Below are 20184 nucleotides of genomic sequence, written 5' to 3' on the forward strand. Positions count from 1 at the left end.
CACGTTTCAAAAAGACGGGGCATAGAGGAGAAACAATAATGTACAGTATGTGGAAAATAATGTGTTTTTTTAACTTTAAACCGCATAAACACATTTCATTACACCAAATACACAAAATACTGTTCTTTTTAGCAGCAGCATATGACCCCTTTAATATCCTAATAATTTTTGGCATAAAAGAAAAATCGATAATTTTGACCCATACAATGTTTTTTTGGCTATTGCTAAAAATATACCCCAGCGACTTAAGAGTTTTGTGGTCCAGGGTCACATATATAAAATAGGTTATTACTACTACTTAAAAAGCCTCTCATTGAGTATTTGATTTATTTTTTTAATTATATTAACTTTGAGGGAAGTTGGTCTTCAGTGCAGCTTTTCATTATGTAAGAAGCCACAAGTGCTTTATATATCATTACTCTCTACTTGTTATCGTAGTCTAGCTTGGTCGCTAAGTGAATCAGTTGTTTGACTCGCATCTTTGATGATGGAAAGTGCGATATCTTTAGAGCTCCCTTGGGAAATGTGTTTTGAACCACACAAGCATTATAATGACAGAAACAGCATATCAAATCCTCAGAGGGGTTTCTGTAGTAATCACCAAACATAAGTAATGAAGAGCAAAATAATATGCCTCCACCGTGCCATGTTTTTCTGTTAGGAAGTTTTAGAAAATTTCTTTGTATTTTCCTCATTTTTTCCTACAGTTGTTATACTGTACATATAACACCTCAATCAACCCAGAAAATTTCCTAGTAATGAAAATACCTGTCAGGAGGACTCACCTTACCCAAGATTTACTCCAGATTTTCTTCCCATCCGGCTTTCCCAGGCCACAGGGGATGAATTAATTAAAGTTAATTTGATATCTGAAATGCTTTATTGGTTTAGTTCACAGAGCTATCATCTATCTATCTATCTATCTATCTATCATCTACAATACAACACAATATGCAGCAGCATTTATGTTTAAATTGCGTATAGTTTTCATGTGTGTATATGGAGTGTATTCAGGTAGACTTTGCTTCTTTGAACATCAATTTACTGTATGAATAGTTGCATCTGTACAGTATATGTGTAAAAGCCACAGCACAACTTCATATATTCACATCTCTAAACTCCTTTAGGAAGGAGAGAAATTCTCCAGTTACTGTTTGTCTTGACAACGGAAGGGCTTTAATTTCATCAATTAGATTTAGTTGACAACAGATGCTGCCTTCCTGTTGATTGGAATTACAGAGGTCTGACTCTCAGTTAAGCTGTTATGTCTAACTCTCTCTGTTTGACTGACAGCTACTCCAAGGCTGTGTCTGTGTCCGAAACCTCAGGCAGCTGCCTTGCTGCCTCACTGTCCAGTCACTCAATGACTAAACAGGCGGTGTTTTGTCTCCTAAGGAAACTGTTTTTGTCTCCCAAGAAATCTGGCTTTCAAGGCACAATAGCATCATGTCTAATAATCTAAAACAAATTCCAGCGAGTTTTAGATATATGCATGCATGAGGATATTAAATATATGCATGATATAGCCTACACATAAACACATTGCAAGTCTCTTATGCTGCTCACCGAGGCTGCATTTATTTGATCATAAATACAGTAAAACAGTAATACTTTGAAATATTATTACAACTTAAAATAACAGTTTTCTGTTTAATATGTTTTAAAATGTATAGTTTGTTCCTGTTATGGCAAAACACTCCCATCTTCAATGTCACATGATCCTTCAGAAATCATTCTAATTTGATGATTATTAATATTATTAATAGTCAGTACCAATGTATTATCAATATATAAAAAATTATTAATATTATTAAACTGTTGTGCTGTTTAGTATTTTTGTGGAAAACCATTATACATTTTTTCCCAGGATTCTTTGATGAATAAAAAGTTCAAAAGAACAGCATTTATTTGTAATAGAAATCTTTTGTAACATTAAAAATTACTTTTGATCAATTTATTTAATGCGTCCTTGCTTAATAAAAGTATTAATTTCTTATAAAATCTTTCTGACCCCAAACGTATGTATAATATTTCTTAAAAATGAACCTTCCTCAGCCATCAGACAGCATTTTTATTCTTTCCATTCAAAATCCAAACATGGATCTTAGTGGATATCTTCGAGGATGTTACCTTGTACCTTTTTGTCTTCCTACCTTTGTATACTATCTGCAAAGGCAGCATTTTGGTCTACTTTGAAGTTGAAGCATTACATCTTCAGATTTTTTGCCTTTGAAGTAGACTTATTTAAACAGCTCAAAGCTCACAAAATGCACTGAAGGGAACTTAGATGTGTACGGCTGTCTCATGTCCTCATGAGGAGCTGAGCAGTTCTCCGAGGAGGAGCAGGGGGTCGGCGCTGACAGCGGTTAATGTATGTGGACTGTCTTCATGTCCTTCCTGCTGGCCATTAGTCTCCTGGTACTCTGGAGGAGGAGGTTGTGCAAGGTCCAAATCCTGCTGAGAATCAGCCCTGTCCTTCTCTATCCTAACTTTCCGGGCGATTTTAGTCTTTTCTCACTAGCTTGGAATGTTCTTGTCTAATTCTCGCTAGCAGTCGCTCTGGGAGAGGAACCGAGGCCTCATCCATTTGTTTTAACTGTAGCTAGTGTACAATAAAGATATTTCGAATTCATTTCTGTTTGTTTGCCTTCTCCGTAATTACAGAAGGGACCTTTCCGTAGACCCTTTCAACATTGCCAAGTTCGTCTTTCTGTTGCTGTTGTTTTTTGTTCTTTAATTGATCCACTCACAGTAACTGGCTATTGTTTAGTGCTGCTTTATTCATTGGCACTGTAATTGAAATTAGATTAATCAGAATCTCTTGTGCCAGGGAGCGCTCTGCGAAGAGAGGCTGTGACTCTCTAATGAAGACCACACCAACAATGAAACCCATGTGAACCAAGAGCACCAGAGCAGGTCTGTTGTTCCTTGGATAAAAATAGGCAGCTGACTCTCGGTCCAGCGTTTCATTCATCTGTTTGTCATCAGAAGCCTTTTGTCTCTGTTTATGTGGGTGAAATGAGCAATAGGAGACTGGCATTAGACCTAGAGGTCATAGAGCAAGGGTCAGTCTCTCTTTTCACATACTTCAGGAACTATGAGTGTGTAATTATGAAGGATTTGTGTCATTAAATGTACCATACATACAGAAGCACCAGGTGGGAGATTCTTTTTTTTGCTAGTGGATGATAAAGCAACGTTTTGTGAGTTATTTTGGTTTGTTTGAGTTCACCTCTGTGGTGTTTAGGGCATTTGGGGCAGTGTGAAGCATGCTGACGCATTCAACCTCCCCGGTGATCTGGTAGAGAATGTCACTGCACAATGTGCAGCCATGGACACGCACAAACACCCTTGCAGATATTCCTGTAATAACAGCTGTGTTATACAAATACTGTTATGTTGATCTTTATATGAAACTGAGAGCTAGCTTGTAGTTTGTCAACTTTGCTCACGATGTGGCGGCACAAGAGAGTAACATTACATCTGTGCAAAGAGGAAATCACATTGTATGTATTTGATGTGCAGTACTGCAGCCAATTGTGAAAATGCTGAATCTGAAATGAGTTTTAAAGGGTTTTATTTTTTTATTTTTTTTTACAAATTACAACTTTTTTCTTATGTGAAAGTCACATATATAGTATAGCTATTAAAGTATGGGATTACATCTCTGCCGCAATTCTGTGCGAGAAAGATCTTATTTTGAGCGCGCAAAAGTGCATTTTGCATGCGCGCGAACTGAGTTTGGTGGAGAAAATGCTTGTCTCGCAAAGAAGAAAGTATTTCGAGCGCACAAAAATCTATTTTGCATTTAAAATACGTTTTTGGATGTGTGCAGACCTTCTCTTTTGCGCGTGCAACGTTTCACTAGCTTGCTCACCTGATGCCCGCCCTCAGTGCTCTCTAAATGCCAACAGCTCGCTTGCTCCACACAACCCAGCGTTACAATATGCCATAATTCCAGACAATCAGAGACGAGGCTGCTAAATTCTGATTGGCTGCCTTGACAACCAATCACAACATTCCTTGCATTACCTCGACAGCAGAAGAGGGAAAACACAGTGCATGCATAATTATTATGCAAGTTGATATTCTGATCATATTTTTTTCCAAGCACATTATACTTTTTTCTTTGCGAAACGAACGTTTTCTCCACTAAACTCAGATTGCTCGCTTGCAAAATGCACTTTTGTGCGCTCAAAATATGATCTTTCGCGCACAGAATTGTGGCAGAGATCTAAGCCTATATTAAAGGGAGGTGGTTGATTGCGATTTCACTTTTTAACGTTAGTTAGTATGTAATGTTGCTGTTTGAGCATAAACAATATCTGCAAAGTTACGACGCTGAAAGTTCAATGCAAACGGAGATATCGTCTTTTAGAATTATGGCAGTTGAATGCCTACAAAAATGGCTCGTAGGGACTACAAAGAGTTACTTCCCGGGTTCGTGACGTCACAAACCCAGATAAACCCCGCCCCCGGGAACATGCAGCAAAGGGGGCAAGGCCATGTTGTGCTGCTTTAGAGAAAAGGAAGCAAAAACTAGGGGTGCACGTAAAAATCTATTCATATATGAATCGCAATTCTGTCTTCTAACGATTCTAATGGATTCACAAGTTTCAAAATCAGTGTTCTAAAGCAGAGATTCTCAGTACTGTTCCTCGCGTCCCCCTGCTTTGCACACGCTCTGCATCTCTGTCTCACTCTCTCTCTCTCTCTCTCTCTCTCTCTCTCTCTTTCAGCTCAGATCCAACAATGAACTGTTCCAATTATACACTTATTTTCACATAGCTATGAGAAGCGTTATACATGGACGTGCGTGCGGTTGCCGTACTGTATTAAAGCTTTAATCAGGATAAAAGCATATATTAAAAGCTAACAGAAGCAGTAGCAGTTACAAATAACAGCGTATCTAAAAGTATGAGACAACAACAAACAAAAAACATACCATTAAGGGCTGTGCTTGCACAGGTTCTGCACGATCCTCTTCACTAATATTCTCTGGGTCTCAATCGGGCTCAAATTGATAAGCAATATAGACGACGCCATTGTTTACAATACAACCGGAGCACATGCCGCTGAGGAGAGGGGCGGTACGATTAGACGTGCGCTAGAGGCGGTTTAGCGAATCACAACACACTGGACCAGCTAACCAATCTGAGCCCATTGCGTATTTCTGAGGGAGGGGCTTCATAAAAGCAGGAAATGATCAGCGCGTTTATAGGAGAAGGGACAGAGCGGTGTGGAATAAAGGTAAATTATGTGAAAAATAATGCATTTTTTTAAATCTAAGCAAAAACACAATCAACCACCCCTTTAAAAATTGAATTTGTAAATATATAAACTTTGTAAATATATAAACTTTTTACCTGATTTTCATTATAGTTACTTATGTGTGCTATTTAATTTTTTGTCCTTGCCTTAGACCCAGACCTTTAATCATAAAATATTATATTTTAAAACTATAATAATCTTACAAAAAGAGTTTAATTATTTCAATATTTATGGTGTGAAAATTATTTACATTTGTTTTTACCTTATTACTTTCCCTCAATTGTAATGTAATTACTATCATGACCAACAATTTTGCCACTAGCAAAGGTTTATGAAATGTTAGTGTACTTCGTTACCAAGAAGACACATGTGTCAGTGAAGAGCATGCTTAAGATGAAATATGAGACATTATATGTGATATGATATGAAAATCAAGAATAATCTAGGTAAATATCACTTAAGAAGAATATCTTATTTGCTCATTATTTCCTATATCTGTAATTATGAATATGAAATGATTAATATGAAAAATAGTAAAAATTACAGAATTTTCCAGTAATTGTTAGTGGACCAATTAAATTAGTGGAGTTGTCAAAATTGTTTAAGATAATTTACTTTGTAAAAGTCCTTAGCAACAAATGTGTCTATAGATAAAGATATACCCATAAATGAAACTAAAACAGACATAAAAGATGCTCTTTCTAATAATATCGGAGACAAAAAAAAAAAAAAAAAAACAGTGTGAGAGGAATGAGGATCAGACAAGCAATTTATTTTAGTGTCTCTAGATACCGTCTGCCTTTCAATCATAAAAAGTGACAGGCGTTCAAAGTCGTGCACATTCTGGGCTATTTTTCTGTCTGTCAGCAATGAAATAAATCAGGTTTCACGTTTGCACAGAGAGATCAGGCTTTCCCCTGAATGGAACAAAACCGGTCTCTGGGGTCTCAATTCTTTTCAATCAGGACTGTAGTATCTTGGATGTTGACGTCATGGCAACGGGCTGTGTAGGAACGAGCACAATTGCAACACTTCAGACAGCTCACGGCTGACTTTGTCACTCCCACCATCTTAGAACATGTAAAACCGAATCCAGGCAAATAAGTGGCCACTCTCACTGACCCGATTCTGTCGGCAGGCTGCGGGCTTATCAATGGAGCCGGCCGAGTGACGTGCTGTGGCAGTGAATAGCTTGTTAACAGAGCAGCGATGGACTGGGAGCAGCAGTAATACAAGAACAGCTCCTGAAAATCACACCAATGCCACAGTCATATAGTTATCAATTCTCTCTGAAGCTCAGTGAATGACGCCTGATAAAGTCATTTTGTTGTTCTGAGCGATCAGAGCAGAAATGTTTCACTGTATGGGTTCTGCTGATGAATAATGAACTCTTTTTGGACTCTTAAAGGGATATTTCACCAAAAAAAAAAATAACTATGTCATCATTTACTCCCCCTCATGTGTTCTGAAACCCATATTGTTTTATAGCAAACAAATGGAGATGTTAGGCAAAATGTCCAAGCTGATCTTTTCCATACAATGACAGTGAATGGTGACCACGGCTGTCAAGCAAGATTTTATAGGCAAGATATTTAGCGAGTAATGACCTAAATTTTAAGCTGCGTCATGCATCTTAAAATACGGCTTCAGAAGACTTCAGGGGTTGAAGTCCTGACAGCCTTGAAGCTTGACAGCCCCCAAACACTTTAATTGTATGGAAGAGAGAAGCTCAGACATTTCTGTGAAATATCTCCTTTATATTACACAATTTTTATTTTTAAGTGATCTAGCCCTTTAATGGTGACAAAAGTATATGCCAGCACATTCTACTTTATGAGATGAATTTATGCTGTGTGTAATTAGTCTGTGACTGAAAGCATTTACTATTTGTCTTCTGGAGTGATCCATATGTTTAATTACATGCTGTACAATGAGTGGGAAGAATCACTGAGACTCGTGTGCGCTGCTCTGTGTGTTTTACGTGGATTATTCATGTAGCCAAATGTTTGTGTGTGCTTTCTGCAGGTGTACATGAGTTCCCGAATGATATCTTCACCAACCAGGAGCGAATGGAGGGGGCCGTAGCCTTGCATGTTCTGTGTGTAAGTATCTCTACTATCTGCTTTTCCTTTTCAACATTCGACACAGTAGTTTGAAATTACACGAACACTTGAAGTCACAAGGCTGTGTGTTCCATTCAAGCATCAGGGCAGTCTCTGGCTTCACCTGTATTATTTGTTACAATGGCTACAAAGGATTTTCCAAGCGACTTGCTCATTGGTACACATGAATGAATTGATCATGTTCATTTTCAGGTTATATTACTTCACTTGAATGGAGAGAAGGCTTTGTTCAATTTAAATTATATTGTGAGAGCTTGTTGTCCAATCAGGATGTCTTTGCCACATTAACCAGTATGACAAATAAATTTCACTCAACCGATGTGTGTGACAACATGCCCCAATAGTGATTAGTTTTATTTAGTTTAATGAAAATATGCAAAAATATGATAATATTGTTTTTTGGGGGGGCAATCTAATATGTAATTTCTGATTATGTGGAAAAATAATAATAATAAAAATAAACTTGAAAATATTTTTTATATTTGATATGCATTTATTAATACTTATTAATTAATTATTTAATAAATGTATATAATATGAAAAAATATTATACATTACATATTTTATATACTGTATATCTTAAGATCAATAATGGTACCTTTTAATATTTTTGTATGGAGTAGCTTTGGTAATGACTTTTTCTAATTTTGTAAGTTATTCTTTACTCTGATGAAGTGTATTATTTATGAAGAAAGCTCATTTATTTGATCATTTTCAATTTCCAGTTACTTCCATTAATGGCATCAGTGTTTTCATGTTCAGATGCACTTTATAAATGATCTACAGTAGAACATGATGAAGCCTGTACACATCTTGGCATGTGCTTTAGTTCTTACCTGAAATACTGTTTACTACAGTGATTGTGCATATAGAGAGCGAGATTGGAGTTTACAGTCTCTGGCAGTCTATGCCAGATGACGCAATCATTTGTTTACAATAATACACAATAAAGTTCCCTCTGCCAACAGTATTTCCTATAGTTTCTGTTCTTTCATGGATTGAGTTGAGTGTTCTCTAGAGGTTTAAAATGGAGCCAAAGTAAAATAAGAATAGAAGTTGGAAGCAGTGTAAGCTGGGTGGCTGTCCAGAACATTTTTGAGTCACGACTTGATAGAATCATTTTTCATTGAAGTGTGATTCATTGAAATTGCTCTACCTGCTCTACTTTATGGCCAAAAAACAAACAAGCAAAAAAACACAGACGTACGTATTTATATTCCTAGAGCAATTATGATGTCACTTAGAAATTAGCTTTGTTGTTGTTGGTATTTTTAAAGAACTAAGAGATAAGAAAATTGTTTTATGTGGTAACTGACATCATGCCACCCACAATGGATGTTGATAGAACTTAATTTATATTGAACCTGGAACATGAATGATTACATTAATGCTCTCTTAATAAATCCATTGCAGTTGGACTTAATAAAATAAACTGAGTTGCTCTATTCCACCCCCATCATCGTAAGCTATCACAGAGAGACTATTCATCATGCATCAGGCTTTCCTGCCCCCATAGGCCATGTCTGACTCTGAGCACACTTTTAAGTGAAGCAGGTACTGATGCAGTACTGTGTGTTCCTGCTGAAATCCCCTGCAGTGTTGGTTTGACACTACCATTGTTGTGCGTTGTTTAGGTAGTTGCCCATGTAAGCAGAGAGTGAGTGGATGGTAAAAGCTGCAGCGAAAACCCTCTTAAGACTTCCTCCAGCTGTTTACATGTTTTATTTATCTTTTGGGGCTTCAGTAGCCCAGCTCTGCTTTGTCAGAAGGTCAAGAATAAAAGTAAGGGGAGGGAATGAGAGTGGAGTGGGCAGAGATTACCTAATGGGCACACAGTGCAAGCCTGGCAGCATGGCGGCTGAATTAGATGCACTGATTGGCAAAGTCTTGGCGGGAAACAGTTGGCAAACGGATCCCAGGAATGAATGGGAGCTGGCTTTGAAAGGACAGTGTGTGCTTGCATCCATGTGTACGTATATGCAAGTTCTATGTGAATTCATGCTCGTTTAACATTGTTTATTCTAGAATATTTTCAAGTGTTATATTTAATTGACAACACTTAATATATTTTAATTATACTATGTTTTTGTATATTAATTGTTGTTAGCATTGTTTATGTACTTTTTTTAGTATGTACATGCGTAAGTTCACATGCATATGTGTGTGTTGCATGTCAAGGGACCATGACATCTGCGATTCACACCCATCTGACCAGAGCAGATGTTCGAGCAACTAATCCACACACAGCTCTTTAATGTAAAACATGTCAGGTTGTGCAAAAAAAAAAACATGGACCACTTTGGCTTTAAAGGAAGAAAGTGAAAATTCTGTCATGATTTTCTCACCCTCATATTTCATTTCTAAAGGTGAAGTTTTGAATAAAATATCCTGGCTGCTCTTTTCTAAATAATGCAGTGGCTCTTAACCATTTTGACCATTTTGGCAGACCATAATTTAAAAGAATAACTGTCATAATTTACATACCCTTTAGTTGTTCCAAACCTTCTACTGCTGCTGAACAAAAAAGAAGATATTTTGAAGAATGTTGGTAACCAAACAGTTGCTGGTCCCTATTGGCTCCCATAGTATTTTTTTTCATGCTAGTTCAACCGAAAAAATAAACTCATACAGGTTTGGAATGACTTGAAGGTGAATAAATGATGACAGAAATAGCTTCAAAAGGCTTAAAGCGGGAACTTTAAGCAAGGTTAAGTTTAATTCATTTTGTGTTTACTCTTTCTCTCTCTATAAAGGCCATGTATATGTTTTATGCACTGGCACTGGTGTGTGATGACTACTTCGTGCCCTCTCTGGAGAAGATCTGTGAGGTAAGACATTTATTATGTCCTAGCAAATGTTCTGCATATGCTAAATCATTTAAAGCAAGTTCGAAGGTAAAATATGTAATTATTTATTGAATATTTTCTCCTGTCACAGTCTAGACTACTTTAAAGCTGTGAAGCTATTTAGAGTTATAGCTGTCATAAGAAAATATATTAATTAAATATTTCTATTTTGTCCCAATCTAAGCTATTTTTAATAATAATTCTACTATGTTTTTAATATTAAAATATTAAAATAAAATATTTCTACTTTCTGACCAATAGCAGATGGGAGGAGGGTTCAGGAAACTCAGTGTTCTGTTTGGTGCAGATTTTTCACTTCATCTTTGATGTCTCTCTCTCTGTCTGTGTGTAAATGTGTTGTAGCGCCTCCATCTCAGTGAGGATGTAGCAGGAGCCACGTTCATGGCAGCAGGAAGTTCAGCTCCTGAACTCTTCACCTCGGTCATAGGTAAACATCTCCGAACACAGCGTGCTTTTGGAAAACAATTCCCCTCACATTTGAACATGGACCTTCACATGCCCTTTGTAAGCCACCCTGTCTTCTCTGTGCAGGTGTATTTATCACTAAAGGAGATGTGGGAGTGGGCACAATCGTGGGTTCTGCTGTCTTCAATATCCTCTGCATCATCGGAGTGTGTGGGATCTTTACTGCACAGGTGCTCATTGCTTTGCACATTAACACACCCAAAAGATGTTTTTAGGTAATGTTTCAAACTAATTCAAATGAAAAACTGTTATTTCTTTCTCAAATGTAGCATTTTAGTGAATTGATCCAGCCAACTAATTCACAGATTCACTTTGGTTTCCACATAAAAGTCCATGCGCCGTCCTATGTGTAGCGAAATATTTTGTTAAATGCTAGTGTTTGTTGCTATCTTTTTGGTTCAGTTATATAAATTGGGTGTTTTGTAGTTTTCTTAAGTGTAAATTTATCTTTTGAACCCATAGTGGAAGAATGCTATAGTTCTATTCAAAGTACTGTATCTTCCCCAGCACTGTTTACATCCTCATTTGCTACAGTCTCTATGGATTGCCTGTAAAGCATTATTTTTCTTTAGACAGTCTACACCAGGGGTGCCCAACCCTGCTCCTGGCGATCGACTGTCCTGCAAAGTTCAGCTCCAACCCTAATCAAACACACCTGAAGCAACTAATTAGGGTCTTCAGGATCACTTAAAATTTAAAGGCAGGTGTCTTTGATTAGAGTTGGAGCTAAACTTTGCAGGACAGTCGATCGCCAGGAGCAGGGTTGGGCACCCCTGGTCTATACAAATGTGCTGAGCAAGCATTATGAATTCTCAGCATCTGTGAGAGGACGACTTAGAGATGAATGAGGTGACCTGTGCATCCCCTTCCTAAACCTCTGCCCTAAAAAAGCCATTACTTAGTGCAGAATGACATAAGAAGTGAGCAGACTATTCTCAGGGGTCACTGAGAGTAGCCGATGAGGTCAGCCATGTTAGCTGTGGAACTGCTTTTTTTTCCATCCTGTCATCTTTACTTTCCACTTCATTCAGTCATTCACGCTCCTTCGGTTTAACCTCCTGAGACCCTTACTATGTTAAAGAAAAGAGGATATGAGGTTATTCTGTCTTTGCACAAGCATGGGAAACTGCTTAATAGTTTTTTCCTCTCCCAGTCTTTCTCCAGTCACCATCTGGCAGTGGAATAGAGGCATTCTGGGTAGTCTGATAGACCTCAGAAAAGTCTTGTGTCTCACACATACACACAATTGTTTTATGCCCTTCTCCATCATAAATGAAGAAAAATGACATAAATTCAAACGATCAGTTAATTGACAGGAAATTTATTTTGGAAATTTGAACACAATTTTAAAATTTGGTGTCTTTATGATAAATAATCTCATTGCTGTGTGTGTGAATATGTATTTTTTTATAAGATAATTTATAAGACATTGTTATTATTTATTTATTTTATACATGTAGTATTTAAAAATATTTGTATTATTAGATTTTTATGTTAAAGAAATTTGCTTATACACACATGCACACACACACACATTTTCTATTTATATTTATATTAAATTATTTATGCACATACATGTCATATGCAGTGGTTTTCTGTTTGGGCATTTTTGGGGGCATTTTTACAAAATTAGAATCTTATATTAGTGATGTCAGTAAATCTTTCCCAAAATGGCACTAGGCCACAAGACACTTGCGCATGGAGTCCATCAGTGTCAAGGGGGGGGAAAAACACATCTGCAACAATGGAGCTTCTAGTTGCCACGGAAACACAAAGCAAAGAGTGTCACCTGTGGTGTAAGTTAAGCTGTGCTAGCGTGAGTGATGATGGCATATTACTTCCGGTGCTCTGACGTAGATCAATGCTTTTTATGGAAGGATCGCCCTATACGACATGACACACATTCAATATGGATTATTTCACACAGTTCAATCAACTGGATTCGGTACAGGATGTCATATCCATATATGGTTCCTACTTTATTCATTTCCTTCACTCGCTTCCAATTCACACACTTTAATTCAGAATTCTAAAGTTTGCAAGCCAAGACCAACTTTTCAAAAAAAATCTGGAAATAGTCACAGATTACACATTATATAAGAGGCATGACAAGCACATTTTAAAATCCTTTAATACCAGGGTTTTCAACCGAGTCCATGAATGAAAGAAGCATGCAATTTATTTATTGTGGTGAATAGAGACTTTTTGAACTAAACTCCTTAATATACTGTACAACTATTGTGCAATATCATTATTAAAGATACCGTTTTTTGTTTTTTCTGCAGTTTTATTTCAAAATCGTGGCACCTCTATGTGTGTCCCTTTTATAATCATGGCCCTGTAATATGAAAACCTTTATGATTTACAAAACTTGCTCTACACTGAAAAAGTTAAATAACATTTAAAAAAAAAAATCTGTGAAATTTACAGTAAATAACCAGCAGCTATGGTTGTCGGAACTTTAGCCAAAAATATGGTAGCAACATTTTAGGTTTTAAATTATATTTCATTAGCTGATATATTGTTAAAATACCAAACTACTGAAGTTCTAAATTCTGTTTTTGAACCTTTATGGTACACTGACAACCACAAAAAAAGGGTGGTAATGAGAAAACCACATATAGAATCAAAGCTTATCACAAGTAGCCTTTCCACAGGTTGACTAATATATGGAAGGTGCACAGTGTGTCAGTGTCTTGCACACAAATACAAAACACCATCATGGTAACACACTTGACACTAGTGCCCAATAAACATTAATTTAACAACATAAAATGTAACAAAAAAATCTAATGTACATAACTGATTAGAAAAAACAAAGTTATTTTAATTAAAATCCATCAAATGATAGATGTCAAACAGGGAATTCTGGGAATGTCAATATACGATTTATTTCCACGATTTATTTATAAGATCACTTGTTCTTTTTTTCACTTCCAAAAACTTACCCTTAAACAATTAACAGGTTTTTACATCTTTTTTAGTTGTTGTTGTTTTTTTTGGGGTGTTATTTTTTATGGTATTTTACTGGTAAAATTCATTTTTTTTAACAGTGTAGGGTTTTTTTTCATGATTTCTGTCACCACAACAAAAAAAAACACTTGTTCAAGGTGACTGGTGAAAGTAAATTGATTAAATTACAGAGTTTTATTGCTTTGACACTTGCTCAACTCCATTGGCACCCTCCCTTTGAGTCTAAGTGTGTTTGTCTCTCTCTCTCTCTCTCTCTCTCTCTCTCTCTCTCTCTCTCTCTCTCTCTCATCCATCCTCTCTCTCTTGTCGATGCAGGCAGTACGGCTCTCGTGTTGGACGTTAATGAGAGACTCAATGTACTACACTATCGCAGTGACCACTCTGATCGTGGTGAGTAGAACTCTAAGTGGCTTTTCATGCTCCCATGATGCCTATGGGCCTCCTCGCGCAGCAGGAGAGGAGAAGCAAGTGGCTCTCCCGTGGGGCCTGTGGCCTGCAGCACAGGCCTCTTATTTGCCCACACTCTGCATGTGTTCCCAGCACAGAGGAACAACAAACACCGATTATTAGTACACGGGACACAGAGTATCTGAGACGTTACTCACAGCACCTTATTAAAAATTGGATTCACTGAAAGAACAAAATGTATTGTAAAAGTTTATACTGTTTTTTAGAAGGGGTGATATGTCTTTTCCTTTTTTTAAATCCTGAAAATAAACAGAAACTTAATGTAAATGTTTCACTGGAATTATACTGATAATGTAATATTATATTATATTATATTATATTACTCCATTAGATTACTCATTAAATCCTCAGGGCCCATATTTACAGTAAGATAATCCTGCCCTCTGGTGGTAAAGTGTGACATTTCAGAACTGTTTGAAGAAATTTGGCTTTGTCATTGTGATTTGTCTGTTAAATTTAACTTTATACTCTGTTTTGTTTTGTTTCAAGTTCATCTATGATGAGAAGGTGACATGGTAAGATTAAAGCTGCTGTTACACCAGATCACCCTCTTAATTTTTCATATTACAACTGTTTCACAATTTTTTGTATTCAGTCATTTACGCTACTTTTTCTCTTCTCAGGTGGGAATCGCTCATCCTAATAGTTCTGTACATATTTTACATTATATTAATGAAGTAAGTTCTCTATTCTGTCACTATGGAAATGTTTCGTTATTACATGGATTCATTGCTATTCGTATCTACTCCACATCAGTAAATCGCATCACTGCTGATTTTATTAACTCTCCTTCCTTGGTGTTAATCAGATTTAACTCACGGGTGGTTCATTACATCGAGCGGCGGAAAAAGAACTCAGCAAATCTGGGTAATGGCACAGCCAGTAACACAGACATCGACGATGGGTGCGATGCCACTGTCGTGCTTCTTAAGAAAGGTAATGCATGCAGTCCTGTTTTTTATAAGTGTGTACAACTGCTTGGTGCCCATCTAAATTTCTGCTTGTTGTTCTGCCCCTCTTAGCAAATTTCCACAGGAAGCCATCAGTGCTGATGGTGGACGAACTCTTGTCTGCATACCCTCATCAGCTGTCTTTCTCTGAGGCCGGAATGAGAATCATGATCACCAGCCACTTCTCCCCTCGCACACGCCTCACAATGGCCTCCAGAATGCTTATTACAGAGGTCAGTCACACAAGCACAAAAAAACAAAAGTACAGCTACATTTTATAGATTTTTTTTTTCTTCTCTGAAATCTCTAATGAATTATTATTACATATTATTTTTTTTATTACAATATTAAAACAGCTGTTTTCCATCTGAATCAATTTTAAAATTTAATTGATTCCTGTGTTGGCAAAGCTCCAGTCTTCACATTGTTATTATCGCTAACTTAAACTAATATTACAACTAAAACTAAAACCATAAAAAGTTCCTTACCTGAAATAAAATAACATATTTAAAAGCATAATTTTTACATTTTCTTTTAGTTTAACTAACATAACTAAGTACTAAATAAAATAATAAAAAAAATATATATACATATTAAAAAATGGCAAAAACACAAAATCACTAAAACTTTATAAAAAAAATTGAAATGGAAACATGATATAAAAAATAGAAACTATTAAGTAATATTAATAAAAAACTAAAATAGTATATTAAAAATAACACTGGGCCTTCAGTATCACATGATCCTTCAGAAATCATTCTCATATGATGATTTGGTGATCGAGAAACATATCTTATTATCAGTGTTAAAAACTGTTTTGCTGCTTAATATTTTTTGGAAACAGTTATACTTTTTTCTAATAGAAAGAATCTAAAATAAAGAAAATGGTAATTGTGAGATAAGGTTAAAGTGAGAAATTAAGGCACAATATGGGATATAAATATGTAAATCTTACAGAGATGTGAGAAATAATGTTGCAATTACCTCTAGGGGATATTCATTATATCTGTATTACAGAACGAAATGTTTATTATTCAGTTTGTTAGCTCAGACTAATGTGTGTGCGCGTGTTTCTGCAGAGGCAGCGTCTGATAAACAGTCGTTTCAGTAACGGGGATTCAGAGGTGACTGTAAAGATCCCAGGAAAGCGTGGGGTGGAGAATGGGCTGGCAGGACCGGACCGAGGCCTGAACGGGCGAAAGGGAGGTCATCATGATGACGACAGGGGAGGAGCTGAAGCTGGCACTGACACCGAAAACGAGAACGAGGACAATGAAAACAATGAGAACGATGAGGAGGAAGAGGAGGAAGATGAAAACGAAGGACCCTATGTACCATACCGCTGCCCTGGTACATTTATTACAGATGATTGATTAAAATAATGTAAATAATTTTAGGTTAAATTCTGGTTGTCCATAAGCAGGAAGTGTTCCTGACAGGAGGTCTACCGTAGGCAGCTTTGAATGAAAGTGTCTGTTAAAAGACTAATGACTCAAATGATGTCCTGATCTTGTGCAGGTGGGGGCTTTAATAAGCTAAAGTGGCTGCTGGCCTGGCCACTGAGTCTGCTGCTGTTCCTCACCGTGCCCAACTGTTCCATGCCTCGCTGGGAGCGCTGGTATATGGTCTCGTTCATCACCTCCACCCTCTGGATTGCTTTCTTCTCTTACATCATGGTTTGGATGGTAAGACTTGCCTCACACATATTTACTTTAGAAATTCTTAAATGTGTAAATTATTTGCTTAAAATGACCTGTTGACCCTCTCGCGGCAGGTCACAGTGATCGGTTACACTATGGGCATCCCTGATGTCATCATGGGCATCACTTTCTTGGCTGCTGGGACCAGCGTTCCTGACTGTTTGGCCAGTTTAATTGTCGCACGGCAAGGTAGGAACAAATTAATATTTCTTCATGCTCTAGCATTATTGTTTATTATCATTTCCCAATTGAAATGATTGGATTGGTTTGCAAGGAGGAGATTGTTAAAAGATACGTTTTCAGTTTTTCAACCAGCTTTAGTTTCTATTGTTACAATGTCGGTAGTATATGTAAATGAACAATACACTTTCTCCATGTTACCTACACACAGATATCACAATTATTTGTCAGTAAATGTATACTTGTTAGCCCAAAATGCACAATTTTTGAGGGCTTGAGGGATCAAACTTCTTCATTTTTTTCATTTTCATTTTTTACATTCTTCATTCCCCACTCACGGACAGTCGGATCGACAGAAGGCCAGCTCCAAAACAGTGTTGCCAAGTCAGCAGTTTTCCTGTAGAATTGTACCAGTTTTATACTGTTACCGTGGGTTGTTTTTTAGTCCATGGGTTAAAGCGATCTTCCTCCACCCCTCCTGGAATGCTATGTCAATGGAAGGGGATCTGACAGAATGTGATTTCGACAGAGGGGAAAACCGCAGAAAAAAAATCAACTGGGCTAGTTTTGGACTAGTTTTCAATAGAAATTGGCTGAGTTTGTTTTGCAGAGCTGGCAACCCTGCTCCAAAATCAAAGTGCATTATGGGTTTTGAAGTTTGTGGCAATAGGGAACACCACAGCACTTTCTGTTCTGTTTTCTTATGTAGCACTGATTTTTTTTTTTCTTCTTCTTTTTTTAAGTTTTTTTTAACGGCCTGAGTCAATGGTGAATTCCTCATTTAAGCAGAATTGAAAGTATTAGTAGATTCAATTTCAGTTTTAGTCTCAACTGTCTCTCTATCTTTTTCAGGAATGGGTGACATGGCTGTGTCGAACTCCATTGGTAGTAATGTGTTTGATATCCTGATTGGGCTTGGTCTGCCCTGGGCCCTCCAGACTTTGGCCATCGACTATGGCTCCACAGTAAGTGGAAAATGTTGTAACAGAGATTATTGTTTAATGATTTATTTGGTAAATGCTTAAACAGCATTGACATAGAAGGAATGAGAAATCAGTGTTGTGTGTTTAGTTAATATTTGTAGATAGTTTCAGCATAATAACCTCAGAACGTGTCAGTAGCAGTAGACCATTAGGTAAGATCATCTTAGAGCAGTGGTTCAAGATGACTTAAAATTATTTAAATTAAAACTGTAATCAATTTAAAGAATATTTATTTCTAAATATTTTTAAGATCTAAAATATTTTAATTGGGTAAAAATTGTGAGCTATATATATATATATCTTTAAGAACCACTGTCCTAGAGGATTACAGTTCTTAATATATTGTCGATATTGTCATTTCTAGTTGATAGGAAAAGGAAATTGTGTAAATATTAGGGATGTGTTGATACGAATAATTATTTTTGTTATAGCCAAATAGTAAGATACTATTTTGTCTAAATAAATTCTTAATGAGTATGAAAAATGGCTATTAATTTTAGATTTGCTCAAGATTACATTGTCTTATTAAATTATTTCTAGACCAGCTTTAAGTGAGAGTTACATGATGGCAAACAGATCTAAATAAAGAAATTATAATAAACAATTACATTTCAATAATGGATTATATTAAATTAAAAATATATATTTTGTGTTAGTGATGTGTCAGAAAACAGACACAAAAAAGTATAAATAAATAATTTGTTATACAAGCCCAATTCCAAAGAAGATCTGTGATCTGTTCATTCTCTTTTAACTTTTATTTAATTGACAAAAGTACAACGAAATGATTTCCAAAGTTTTCACTGACCAACGTAAATGTATTTTGTAAATATTAACCAATTTTGATTTTGATGGCTGCAACACACTCCAAAAAAGTTGGGATAGAGGCATGTTTAACACTGTGTCGCATCAACCTTCCTTTTAATTACAATGTTTAATTGTTTAGGAATTGAGGATACTAATTGTTAAAGTTCTGCAAGCAAAATTTTTGTCCAATCTCGCTTGATACAAGACTTCAGAAGCTCAGCGGTCTGTGATTGTTGTTGTCTGATTCTCCTTTTTATGATGAGCCATACATTTTCAACTGGAGACAGATCTGCTGGCCAGTCTAGCACATTCACACTGTCTACGAAACCACGCTGTTGTAGCACATGCAGAATGAGACCTGGCATTGTCTTGATATAATAACCATGGACTTCCCATGAAAGACATCATCTTGATGGCAGCATACCGTATGTCTCTGTATAATCCTAGTATATGCCTCCAAGTCAATGGTACCTTCGCACATATTCCAGTCACCCATGTTGTTTGCCCTGCTGCACCCCCATACCATGACAGACTTTTTGCTTTTGCTTCTGTCGCTAATGAAAGTCTGGATGGTCCCTTTGGTCTTTGGGACCGAGAACTCGAAATCCATTCTCGGAAACAAGTTGAAATGTGAACTCATCTGAGTACAGCACACCTTTCCAGATAGTCTTTTTGACTATCTGAGATGAGTTCTGGCCCAGAGAACCCGGCAGCATCGCTGCATAGAATTGATGTATACAGTAGCTTTCTCCTAGAGTAACAGATATTCAAGTTGCATTTCTTGATGCAGCAGCAGACTATGGTAAATGACAGTGGTTTTCTGAAGTACTCCTGAGCCCATGTGGCTATATTTAACACATGACACATTTAACACATTTAGCATGACGGTTTCTTATGCAATGCCATCTGAGGGCTCAAAGGTCAAGCACATTCAACTGAGGTTTCCTGCCTTGCCCTACATGTACTGTGATTTCTCTGGATTCCCTGAATCTTTTCACAATATTATGTATGGTACTTGGTGAAAGACCTAAATTCTTTGCAATTTTGCATTGCAAAATTTAATTTTTTATTTGTTTGACACTTCTCTCATGACATTTGGCACAAAGTGATGAGCCATGATCCAGCTTTGCTTGCAAAGACCGAGATGCTCCTTTTATACCCAAACATGATATGTTGACCCATTACCAATTCACCTGCTTACTGTGAACTGTTTGAAAACAATTTAACATGGATATTCTATAACCTTTTCACGTTTATTTTGCCTCTATCCCAACTTTTTTGGAATGTTGCAGCCGTCAAAAACGAAATTTGTTAATATTTACAAAATACATTTACGTTGGTCAGTGAAAACTTTGGAAATCTTTTCTTTGTACTTTTGTCAATTAAATAAAAGTTAA

At 36.7% G+C, this 20184-nt stretch overlaps 1 protein-coding gene across 1 annotated transcript in view; it reads left to right on the top strand.

Moving 5' to 3' along the window:
* slc24a3 (solute carrier family 24 member 3) overlaps positions 1–20184 on the top strand; it is an 82727-nt gene that overhangs the window by 59457 nt on the left and 3086 nt on the right. Inside the window, exons 3-15 of the mRNA XM_016492881.1 lie at positions 7297–7373; positions 10148–10222; positions 10604–10688; positions 10793–10896; positions 14015–14089; positions 14657–14682; positions 14791–14844; positions 14976–15103; positions 15190–15350; positions 16197–16467; positions 16636–16802; positions 16892–17006; positions 17850–17962. Coding sequence (XP_016348367.1) covers positions 7297–7373; positions 10148–10222; positions 10604–10688; positions 10793–10896; positions 14015–14089; positions 14657–14682; positions 14791–14844; positions 14976–15103; positions 15190–15350; positions 16197–16467; positions 16636–16802; positions 16892–17006; positions 17850–17962 — 1451 coding nt within the window. The remainder of the gene's footprint in view (positions 1–7296; positions 7374–10147; positions 10223–10603; positions 10689–10792; positions 10897–14014; positions 14090–14656; positions 14683–14790; positions 14845–14975; positions 15104–15189; positions 15351–16196; positions 16468–16635; positions 16803–16891; positions 17007–17849; positions 17963–20184) is intronic.

Source organism: Sinocyclocheilus anshuiensis, unplaced genomic scaffold, assembly GCF_001515605.1.
Source record: "Sinocyclocheilus anshuiensis isolate Anshui unplaced genomic scaffold, SAMN03320099.WGS_v1.1 scaffold193, whole genome shotgun sequence".
Taxonomy (NCBI): domain Eukaryota; kingdom Metazoa; phylum Chordata; class Actinopteri; order Cypriniformes; family Cyprinidae; genus Sinocyclocheilus; species Sinocyclocheilus anshuiensis.